General features: G+C 36.4%; 3 protein-coding genes across 4 annotated transcripts; 2 read left to right on the top strand and 1 right to left on the bottom strand.

Moving 5' to 3' along the window:
• Positions 1-912: 912 nt before the first annotated feature.
• Positions 913-10,222, top strand: LOC104963253 (tyrosine-protein kinase Lyn-like; the record flags this gene model as incomplete). The annotated part of the gene is made up of 7 exons (XM_010791820.1): positions 913-1,016; positions 1,216-1,319; positions 1,401-1,550; positions 1,750-1,902; positions 7,704-7,886; positions 9,148-9,224; positions 10,069-10,222. Coding segments are annotated over 7 exons (925 nt in total), but the record flags the coding sequence as incomplete, so codon positions are not given.
• LOC104963249 (proto-oncogene tyrosine-protein kinase LCK-like) lies at positions 3,721-5,733 on the top strand. Its single transcript, XM_010791817.1, has 2 exons — positions 3,721-3,891; positions 4,867-5,733. Exons 1-2 carry the CDS (start codon positions 3,735-3,737, stop codon positions 5,067-5,069), a joined length of 360 nt encoding a protein of 119 aa, XP_010790119.1. The 5' UTR covers positions 3,721-3,734; the 3' UTR covers positions 5,070-5,733.
• On the bottom strand, positions 6,121-7,197 carry LOC104963250 (neural Wiskott-Aldrich syndrome protein-like). 2 transcript variants are annotated; one of them, XM_010791819.1, is made up of 4 exons: positions 7,006-7,197; positions 6,819-6,926; positions 6,515-6,704; positions 6,121-6,407 (listed from the first exon to the last, which is right to left on the bottom strand). In XM_010791819.1, the coding sequence occupies exons 2-4, from the start codon at positions 6,879-6,881 to the stop codon at positions 6,247-6,249; spliced, it is 414 nt and encodes a 137-aa protein (XP_010790121.1). In that variant the 5' UTR covers positions 6,882-6,926; positions 7,006-7,197; the 3' UTR covers positions 6,121-6,246. The 2 variants fall into 2 exon arrangements, with proteins under 2 accessions (XP_010790121.1, XP_010790120.1); XM_010791818.1 differs by having other exon boundaries at positions 6,819-7,197.
• Positions 10,223-11,138: the final 916 nt, after the last annotated feature.

Here is an 11,138-nt window from a genome sequence, read left to right as displayed (position 1 = left end):
AGTAGCAGGATGTGCTCTGAAAAATAGGGCTCCCCGAAAGCAAATGGGTAATTCGAAAACTGACAGAGCTCCCTCTATACAAATCAAACTGTAGACGGTGTGAAAGCACCTATTGTTTTAAATAATGGTCGGAATGTGACCTGTGAGCCTTCTGAATTACCGTGGGACAGCACATTCTAAACTAAAATGTTCAATCAATAAAGTAACATCTTATCTTATCTTAATAATATCTTCATATTAATAATAATAATAAATCATACAGTATGTGTCCGAAAGGGAGCAGGAGGAAGCAAACACAAAAGTATACAAAAAATATACTGCATATTAAAGCAAACGATTGTAAAGGTAAAAGTATGAGCATAACAAATAAAGAAGTGTAATGTAAACATTTACGTTATTATTATGATTATTTAATATATAAATATATTATTGAATTACAAGATTAGATATACTTTAGTATAGTATCTAAAATATTGATGTGATCAAATGCTCTTCGAAACTTGTCTTTCTGTATTTGTGAATGAAGCGGCATCTCCTGGTTAAAACCTGAAATTGAAAATCTGGCAACGCCCTCTTGGAAAATAGTGGGAGGGCTTAACATTCCTCTATACTGGTCTTAGGCAGGTCGTAGGCAGGAAGCTGTAAGCTGGAGTCTGAAATGAAGTGCTACATCTGTATAATTACAATGAAGTATGCACATTTGTTGAGAAAACTAAAGACATAGTTGTTCAAGTGGGTTTGCATGAGGTTCTTATCCAGTATATTATCCACAACTCCAATTTCAATCACCGTCCCTTTAACGGAATTCCAGGGTTCAAGAGATTGGACTATAACTTTATGACAAAAAGCTCTAGAAGGTATAAACATCAATCAAACCAAATGATAAACATGCTTAAATAAATTGATATTTCCAATAGACACGGGGAGTGGTGGAAAGCAGTGTCATTGGTCACCAACAAAGAAGGATTCATCCCATGCAATTATGTTGCCCAAGCTGACACCATCGAAACAGAAGAGTAAGTAGCTCAAACCAAATCCTTAGTTATTTCTCAATAACAGCTTCTTTTTTTAAAGGATGTTGGAATTGATCATCATCCTATTATAAAGCTAAAGAAAAGCAATGTAAAACCCAACTATATACCCAACCAAGGTGTGATTTGTATAATGGGTGGAATCAACTTTAATAAAACAGTGTTTTTTCATAATTCTTTGCAGCTGGTTTTTCAAGGACATCACGAGAAAGGATGCAGAGAGGCAGCTGTTGGCACCTGCAAACAAACCAGGCTCTTATCTCATCAGGGAAAGTGAAACACAAAAAGGTATGGGAATGTATCAACATATTGATTTCCTCCTGCTCCATTTCTAGTAACTCACTTATTTACTTGCTTACTTTTTCACAGGAAGTTACTCATTGTCCATCAGAGACTTTGATGCCAACGGGACAGAATCAGTCAAACATTATAAGATTAGGATGCTGGATAACGGCGGCTTCTACATCTCTCCTAAAATCTCCTTCAGTGACATCGGTGCACTCATCAAACACTACCGTAGTGAGTAGCCAAATCTATGGAATGGATCCACTTAAAAAATAGTATTCAAAAAACTCACCCAACCCCATCTTTGACACCAATGGTTGATTTCAATATAAACACTTAAAGAAAAGGTTTTTAAAGATAATGTTTTATTCATAAAATGGAACAGTAATGCAAGTATACCTTAGTCTTGACTGTGTGTGTGTTCACCTTCCAGACAAACCGGATGGCCTGTGTCGTAAACTGGACCGTGCATGTGTGAAACCCAAAGCTCAGAAACCGTGGGATAAAGATGCCTGGGAGATTTCTAAAGACTCTATTAGGATGGTAAAGAAACTAGGAGCGGGGCAGTTTGGAGATGTCTGGTTGGGTGAGTATGTCATTCTTGTCGCACACACACATATACAAGGGTGCTGCAAAAGTTAACCGTGCAGGAATGTCTCATTTCCCCCAAATTAAAACAAAAACGACTTCCTACTTTTGTTATCCAATAGGTGCATTACATTGTTTTGGTTAGAACTATTTACACTATATATAGATAGACAGCGTGTCTCCACTTCTTCCCACTATACAAAAAACGAAGCCAAAATATCCTGGATACAGCCGCTGCCATTTTGTGCTGGTGGCGTCATTTGGAGCCAGAGTCTGCCCAGTAGTGAATGGGGCTAAGGAGCCAACTATCAAAGTCCCGTTCATATGTTTATACAACGTATACTGTATGTTTGAAACAGACACTAATGGCTATGGAAAACTAAAAGTCAAGTGTATTTCTCCTATCTAAATTCCACTCCAATTGCTAAGGGTTAGCATTAGGGTTAGGGTTAGAAAAATACCTACATTAGCAACTATCTCTGAGAATAAAGGATTTCTCCTGTGCTTTGACCTTAGGCATTTCCTGCATCCCATGGTCACTGAAGAAATATGCAGTAAATATGCTCAAAAATATTTCCATACATGCCTCTGTAGTAAAGTAAAGAGTGGTTCATTTCTTATGTCCAACAGCTTGTTATCATCTGCTTAGGAAATGTTTTCAAGTTTAAAGGGGTTTGCATCAGGAGTTGAAAGGGGTGAAGACACACATCCAAATATCAGAAAAGGGTGTGTGGAGAGGGACTAGATTAATTGCAAAGTTTATGAACAAACATTGCTGTGGCCTGATACTTACTTTTGCCAAAAGACAGGTTTCGATATTTTTAACACTTACACAAAACTTGAATTCAACTCATTTTTGAAACATGAGGGAAGTTTATACATTGTGGTAAACATGTGTTTGATATAGGTGTTATCTCTGTGGGTGGGGAATGATCAGGAAGTAGGTGCCTTGTTCTAGGTATTAGTCTGAGAAAATACTGAATATTTACAAATTATAGTATTACAACTTTTTTAAATTTTAAACTTAAAAAGGCAATGTGAATCATCCATGTATGTCCGTTGCTTTGGAGTGGTGTGTTTGGATTAAATTCATAACCAGAATGGGAAAAAGTTAATATGATAAGCCAAGTGCGACAGGTTTTATGACAGTATGTTATAAATGGCTCAAACACTGAGAGACACTAACCGTTAGACCTTATAGTATAAAGAGTGTGGAGAGATTCTTACTAAAATTGTTTTACCAAAGACAGAAGAGGATTAAAGTAACCACTATCAGTGTCAGTTTCCTGAACATACTAGAGCCACCAATCACAATTAATGGCTTTTATTAGTTGTGACCTTTAGCATAGATTTGCAGTTTTATGACCATACTCTACCAACTCCTTGGCCTAGTAGGCTATGACTGTCTATCAATAAGCTGATCAGTGCAGTAAGGTTAAAACATTTTCAGATGTAAACAACTAATGGCAAAAGCAATTATGATGAGAGCAAATAATTTGGTATATATAAATATTTTTAATATTTTTTTATTTCAGTGACATATTATGCACTTATCTGCAAAAAACGATTTTACACACATTGATTGTGTAACTTCATGTTTTTTGCATTTTGTAACAACAATTGTCATAGAAAATTCAGCAATGATTGGTTTATGGAAGATTAAAAATATACAATTTAATCTTCCCAAAGTTGTTTTACTGGATAAATGGTCAATGGTTTTGAAAAGTTTGATTTTCTCCTACAGTATGTTCATGGTAGCACAAAAGCCACTGAGCCAATGATCATGTCAAGCAGCTGGTTTTGCTAGATACTAAATGAACGGCATATTTAATGTTTTTTACCATGTTATCCTCAGGAGCCAAATTCCCCATCAAGTGGACGGCTCCAGAGGCCATCAACTACGGATCCTTCACCATCAAGTCAGACATCTGGTCCTTCGGAGTTCTGCTCTATGAGATAATAACATACGGGAAATGCCCCTACCCAGGTAAACCTAAGTAGTCCATTTGTACTACTTATATTATTTGAATTTTTTTTAAACTACAGTGTTATAATCTTTGAATAATGCACAAAATAGCATTAAATAAATAAATTGCATAGCTGTGCTTTTCCTCACTTTGTGTTCTTACTTGTGATAAATATAAAACTGTCAATTAAAATAATATGCAAGAGAAATAAAGATTTTTTTTTTTTTACTTATAACAAACAATTTGACTATGACAAACGTGGTGACTACAGTAAAAGAGTTTTCCACAATACTGGAGTCATTGTGTTTTGAAGATCTACCGTCCTCTACTGGTGATTCTTTACTCATGCTAATGACTACGTGGGTATATGTGTGTTGTCCCTCTAAACCAGGGGTGTCCAAACCTTTTTCACTGAAGGCCACATACAGAAAAGCATATAAAGGGTTGGGCCAGAGGTGAGATTTATTGCCTCATAAGTTAAGTTATAAGTTAGCAAAATCAATCAAATGTAGGTAAATTATTCTTGATAATTGAAATGCTTAAATAGAAAAAAAACGCCTACATCACAGCTTTCCATCGGGTTTCATATATTTAGTTACAAAAAGTGTTGACAACTCATCTCTTAAAACAGAAGCCTCAGATTGCTTATAATAAGGGGAAAGAGGAAAGGTATATCTGAAGCTTGATATGTAAGTAAGTTATTGGGTGTTTTTTTATCAACTAAGATTCGTTAGAAAATGTTTTCAACTTTAATTGACTGAATTTATTTGAAAATTGGGTACATGAACACACGAATACTACTGTGTCATATATTTAAGAAGTGCAATATAAGAAAAGCACAAGTTTCAGATGTGGGCCATATTCCAGTACACTTTTACAATTAGCTGGGGGCCAATTTAAAATGGACAACGGACCGCAGTTGGCCCCCGGGCCGTAGTTGGGACACGCCTGCTCTCCTATATTCTTACCTGCATGCCTGCCTGTGTTCTCCTCAGGTATGACCAAAGGAGAGGTGATTTCCTCTGTGCAGCGCGGCTACAGGATGCCTCAGCCTGACAGCTGTCCTGACGAGCTCTACGCCATCATGATGTCCTGCTGGAAGCACAAACCTGAAGACAGGCCCACCTTCGAGTACCTGCAGAGTGTCCTGGACGACTTCTACACCGCCACAGAGGGACAATACCAGCAACAACCATAGAGAGGGACACTTTCAGCCAGAAATTATATTTGGAGCTGCTTTGGATGTGTTGTTATAGTTGTAATATTTTGTATATACCAGACTAATGTCTAAAGCCCTAACAATCTTGAAATGTGCTCCTGTACATGTTTACAATGCGTTTCTTATATATTTGCTGTTAAGAACACAAAATTATGTGCTATTCCAGTACCTGACCATCTCAATTTCAATGTATGTTTGAAAGGGACAGAACAAATAGGTGACGTTATACATAAGAGTTTGCAATGTCCTTATTCCTGTCCAAAAAGCTGCCTAAAAGAGACTGGATGTGTATATAATGTGGCAACAATTGAAAAAGGGGCATGCTGTAATTACGATTAGCTGTTTGACTTCACACAATCATTTCTCCTTTTATATAGTGTAAATGACTGAATTTCGCATTTCATGACTTATTATTTCATAAGCTGCTCTAACAATGTTCTTCAATCTCTAACAAAATATTCTTTAATCATTTTCTGTTTGTTAACTGTTTCTTGAATATCCTTGTATTGATCATCTCTGAACCCCACTTCATATTGAAGTTATTTAGCATTTGTTTAATTGTTTAATTGATGTGAATATGTTATCTGTATTATTTCATCTGTACATATAGTGGGCTATTATATAATTAAATGTCTGGCTTTGACATATTGTGGCTCTTGGTATATTTGGTTCATATTTAGGATTCACCTTAAATGTAGAGGGAACAAAAACTTTATTTTGGAAAATTGAAACAACACGCTTTTTATTTATTTAATACGCATTTCAATGATACTTGTTGATATTTGAGATGAGATTGTGGAACTGTTGTATTGGCTAAAATAGCCGTAATTGCAGTAAATTACATTTTGTGTCAGATGTCTTTGTACATTTGGCTCAAGAAATTGCGGACATGATGAATTACTAGAAAGTGAATGTGTTAATGTTATTAATGTATTAATATAAACCATAAATAAGTGGCGACTAATAATTAATATACCATGGCAAAGGAACACAATTCAACTTAAACACCCAAAAACAATCATATCCTTAGGATCTGTTTTATACTAATTATTCTGGTCTCAAATTACTGATCAGATGGTTGCAGACAATAGTTCCTTTATTGTAAAACAGTGCAGAGGCTTAAAGTACACAGTAAAAGAGCACATTAGACGTCGTTTTAGGGGGCGTTGTTGGAAAAGTAAGGCACTGAAGTCTCGGGTGGAGCGTCTCTGCAATCTTTGGCCTTCAATGAATCGGCTTGCGTAGAAAGTGCTGGTGGTTGCAGAGATGGGGAGGGACAGGAATGAAGTATCTCTGGATCTGGAAGTCCAACAAAGCCTGCAGAAAATCCAAAAGAAAAGGTGTTGCATTAAAATAGCATTCATCAGCAAACTTCCATCAAAAATCCCATGACTTAATGTCTCATACTGCTATACTGTACGTACAAGTGGGAGGAAGAGGAGCTCTTTCTGTTTCACGAAGGCATGAGAGCAGGAGGGGTGGAGGAGGATGTGGAGGAGGATGTGGAGGAGCAGGAGGAGGAGGAGGAGGAGGAGGAGGAGGAGGAAGCATCTCTGGAACAGAGCCGTTGTAGAAGGAGTTTTCCTCAGGGCCCTGAAGCAGCTCCTGGTAGATCTGGAAGTGTAAGGTGTTTCATTCAAATATAATTAATCACCGAACTTCCATTAAAAATCCCAATACACTCAGAGTGTGTTGTTAAGAAATTTCATACTGCTATACTGTACGTACAACTTGGGAGGAAGAGGAGCTCTCTCGTTTCATGAAGGCATCATCACAGTCAGTCAGGTTCATGTTGAGGAGTGTGAGCTCAGTCTTTCACACCACATATGGAAACACCTGTGAGAAGAAGAACAAGTGAACAGATTGTAAACAGAGAGCCAGCTTTAATAACACAGAAATATTTTTGAATATTAACTGAAGGACTATATCTTTGGTGTTTCTCTGGTCCTTGCTGTTCCACTCAGGTCTCCACATGGCAGTAGGATAACATCTGTGCAGGTTTCCTTATAGAGGCTGTAGATAGAGGTTTAGCCATCAGCTATTCAACAGAATGTGCAGTTGGAGGAGATGGCTGCAGGTTGCTGACAGAGGGTGGAGGTGGAGAGGAGTTTTTCATCTCACAGGCTGCAGCTCAAGGCTGATGNGGACACGTCCAAGGCTATGACTGTCTATCAATAAGCTGATCAGTGCAGTAAGGTTAAAACATTTTCAGATGTAAACAACTAATGGCAAAAGCAATTATGATGAGAGCAAATAATTTGGCATTTAAAAAAAAAGAAAAAAGGCAGTGACATCTTATGCACTTATCTGCAAAAAATGATTTTACACACATTGATATGTGTTTAGCATTTTGTAACAACAATTTTCATAGAAAATTCAGTAATGATTGGTTTATGGAAGATTAAAAAGATACAATTTAATCTTCCCAAAGTTGTTTTACTGGAGAAATGGTCAATGGTTTTGAAGAGTTTGATTCTCTCCTACAGTATGTTCATGGTAGCACAAAAGCCACTGAGCCAATGATCATGTCAAGCAGCTGGTTTTATTACTTCCACAAAAATATATTTATGTGCAAATAAAATCTCCTTCTTCCTTCACTTTTTGCACATTCAGCTTACTACAACAACTTAACAACAGTGGCGGTGAAGACGCTGAAGCCAGGCACCATGACGGTGGAAGCCTTCTTGGATGAAGCCAACGTCATGAAGACGCTGCAGCACGACAGGCTGGTGCGGCTTTACGCTGTCGTCACCAAGATACAACCCATCTTTATCATCACAGAATACATGTCAAATGGTAAATGACCTTTATTTTTAACACATGGAAGATTTTCATACGTGAAGAAATTAAAATGTAGCATATTGATGATCAGAGACATGCAAGTATACCAGAAATGCGAAAAGGCTGCATAACATTTCCTTGGATAACAGCGTCGGTACTCGTCTTTTTTGTTTCTCTTGGTGCTCATGTTTTTGTCACTTTGTTACTCTTATGTTCGTTACAGTAATTAGTTTGTCACTTTGTTACTCTTATGTTCGTTACAGTAATTAGTTTGTCACTTTGTTACTCTTATGTTCGTTACAGTAATTATTTTGTCACTTTGTTACTCTTATGTTCGTTACAGTAATTAGTTTGTCACTTTGTTACTCTTATGTTCGTTACAGTAATTATTTTGTCACTTTGTTACTCTTATGTTCGTTACAGTAATTAGTTTGTCACTTTGTTACTCTTATGTTCGTTACAGTAATTATTTTGTCACTTTGTTACTCTTATGTTCGTTACAGTAATTATTTTGTCTCTTTTTTTCCCTTTGTGCCATTTTGTGTTTCTTTGTAGTCATGTTGAGTCATTTTTAAGTCATTTCAAGTCTCTGTAATTTTTTCTAAATCTATTTGAAGTAATGTTGTTGTCATTTTTAGTCTGTTGGTAGTTTTTGATGAGTCTCTGTGTAGTTGTTTGAGTCTCTTTGTAGTTGTTTTGAGTCTGCATTTGTTTTTTGTCATATTGTAATTGTTTTCGGTTCCCAGGATTTACTTTTCTTTGGCCGTTTTTTGGTCAGCATCTCTTCGTCGTTGCTTTTTTTTTGCGCCTACTTTCATGGCTTTTTGCATCACTTATTTTTGTTGTTTTTGTCTCCTTGTAGTCTAGTCTTTTTGTGTCTCTTTGTATTGGTTTTATGTTATCCTGCTATACTCCTCTGTGTTGGCACATGTCTCTTTATCTCACGGTGACACGGTGGTCCATAGTTCTGTGCCGGCTTGTAAGAATAATTAATCATCCATGAGATTAATCATCCAGTAATAAGAAGTGCAAATGTCAGCAGTTTAGAATTGTGACATAAAAAGTCATGTGATCACACATTGACCTATGGTTGTATTTCACAGAGGAGGTTTGCAGGTTAGCAAAAAAAAAACTTTTTCTATATTACTTCTAAAAACCCGAAACCTTATATTAACAAAAATGCAAACAAGGATACACATGTAAGTAGCCTATACAGTATACCACATGCATGGACACATGAGAAACTAACATTGTAAATATTCTCTCTTGTTTTTAGGGAGCCTACTAGACTTCTTAAAGAGTGACGAAGGATGCAAACTGCAGTTGCCCAAGCTCATTGATTTCTCAGCGCAGGTGATTTGCACACTGACCGCAATATGCTGCTTTTTCCTATGCTCACTCTCTGCCATGATTGTGAAACAGACATAACATAACTTTTTCCATTGTTGAACTGAAAGGAGGAACCATAACCAAAAGCAATAAACTGACACTTCACCGATTAAGTTTCGTTTAATGAATTGATAATAGTCGAACATTTACATTGATGTAATTGTAAATGGAGCAATTCCTTTAAAGAAATACAAAATGTTGCCAGAATTTGTAACACATCTAGCCATTTTTACATGAAACCTTTCAGAAAATTATTATGACATCATTACAGAATTGCAAAGGGAAGCTTTGCTGACAATGTTTTTCCTACCCTTAAGCGTGCGACTAAAGGTTAAATGCTAACTCGATTAAGTTGGTAAAGCATGGATAAGATAAACATAAAATAAAGTATGATAAGAACAACTATGTTAGTTTGCAGATTTCTACTTTCAGCATTAGTAAAAACCAATACAAATAGCTGGAACTGGGATTATTTGCTACGTTTGGGTTTGAACTTGAGCTGTATATATATTAATCTCTTTGTCGATAAGATGTCAAAAATAATGATGAATCAAATCCACATGTTATGACTTTATATTATTCCAAGGAACTGTTTGAAGACACTTTATTCAGATCATCGTGAAGTAATTCACACAATATCTTTAAATCTATTGCCATCAACACTAGTTTGAACTGAATTTCTGTGTCACCCATAGACTTGTCTGAAATGGTATATAGAATTGGGCACTTCACGTTAAACCATTTTTTTAAATTATTTGTTATCTCTTTTCTCTTATGTTGACACCATATCTTTCTTGTGCTGTTGCAGATTTCGGAGGGGATGGCGTATATAGAGGATAAGAAATATATCCACAGAGACCTGAGAGCAGCCAATGTCCTGGTGTCAGAGTGTCTGCTCTGCAAAATCGCTGACTTTGGACTGGCAAGAGTCATAGAGGACGACGAATACTCTGCCAGAGAGGGTACACTTTTTCTGTTTGAATGTCCATTGTTATTTTTCAGTATTTAGCTGACTCCCAGGGGGATACTTTTGAAAAACCTAAAATAAAAATCGAAGTAGAATTGATGACCTATGTGTGTTTCAAGACCCAGACTTTTGGTTTCAGTTGCCAGTTCCTCTACTCGTTCAAGCTAAAATAAACCACTCAGTGACCAACATGGGTTAAACCATTCGTTCTCCTTTTACATTACATTACATTACATTGCATTTAGCTGACGCTTTTATCCAAAGCGACATACAATAAATGCGTTCGACCAACAATATACAAACTTGAAGAAAACAGAATCATATAAGTACATCAGGTTTCATAGAGCTAAAACATTTCAAGTGCTACTCAACTGGCTTTAGATAAGCCAGCCCTTTATTTATCCTTTCATACTAACACCAGTCTAGTGTGTGAAAATGTATCTATGTGTCATCATAAACCTGATGATTACTGACCTGGAACCAGGAAACACTGAAACTCCCTTCATAGGAACATTAAAAATAAACGTAGGTTTTTATTCTGATCTTCATTTACATATTCCATTGACAGTATGGGTCATACACGTGGAAATATGGAGTTTTTTTACTTTCAGCAGATGAATTTGATTTGAATTTAGATACTAAATGAACGGCATATTTAATGTTTTTCAGTGTCAGTTTCCTGAACATACTAGAGCCACCAATCACAGGCTTTTACTGTAAGCAGAATTAATGGCTTTTATTAGTTGTGACCTTTAGCATAGATTTGCAGTTTTATGGCCATACTCTACCAACTCCTTGGCCTAGTAGGCTATGACTGTCTATCAATAAGCTGATCAGTGCAGTAAGGTTAAAACATTTTCAGATGTAAACAACTAATGGCAAAAGCAATTATGATGAGAGCAAATAATTTG

The sequence above is a fragment of the Notothenia coriiceps genome, unplaced genomic scaffold, assembly GCF_000735185.1.
Source record: "Notothenia coriiceps isolate Sejong01 unplaced genomic scaffold, NC01 NC01_scaffold00035891, whole genome shotgun sequence".
Lineage (NCBI taxonomy): Eukaryota > Metazoa > Chordata > Actinopteri > Perciformes > Nototheniidae > Notothenia > Notothenia coriiceps.
Note: the sequence above shows the minus strand (reverse complement) of the source record. Positions and strands in the feature narration are given on the sequence as shown.

Coding starts and splice junctions, on each gene's coding strand:
- LOC104963249 (XM_010791817.1), top strand. CDS start 3,735: ATGTTTTTTACCATGTTATCCTCAGGAGCCAAATTCCCCATCAAGTGG. Junction 3,892..4,866: donor CGGGAAATGCCCCTACCCAG/GTAAACCTAAGT, acceptor TGTTCTCCTCAG/GTATGACCAAAGGAGAGGTG.
- LOC104963250 (XM_010791818.1), bottom strand. CDS start 6,881: ATGAACCTGACTGACTGTGATGATGCCTTCATGAAACGAGAGAGCTCC. Junction 6,705..6,818: donor GCTCCTCTTCCTCCCAAGTT/GTACGTACAGTA, acceptor TTACACTTCCAG/ATCTACCAGGAGCTGCTTCA. Junction 6,408..6,514: donor AGCTCCTCTTCCTCCCACTT/GTACGTACAGTA, acceptor GATTTTCTGCAG/GCTTTGTTGGACTTCCAGAT.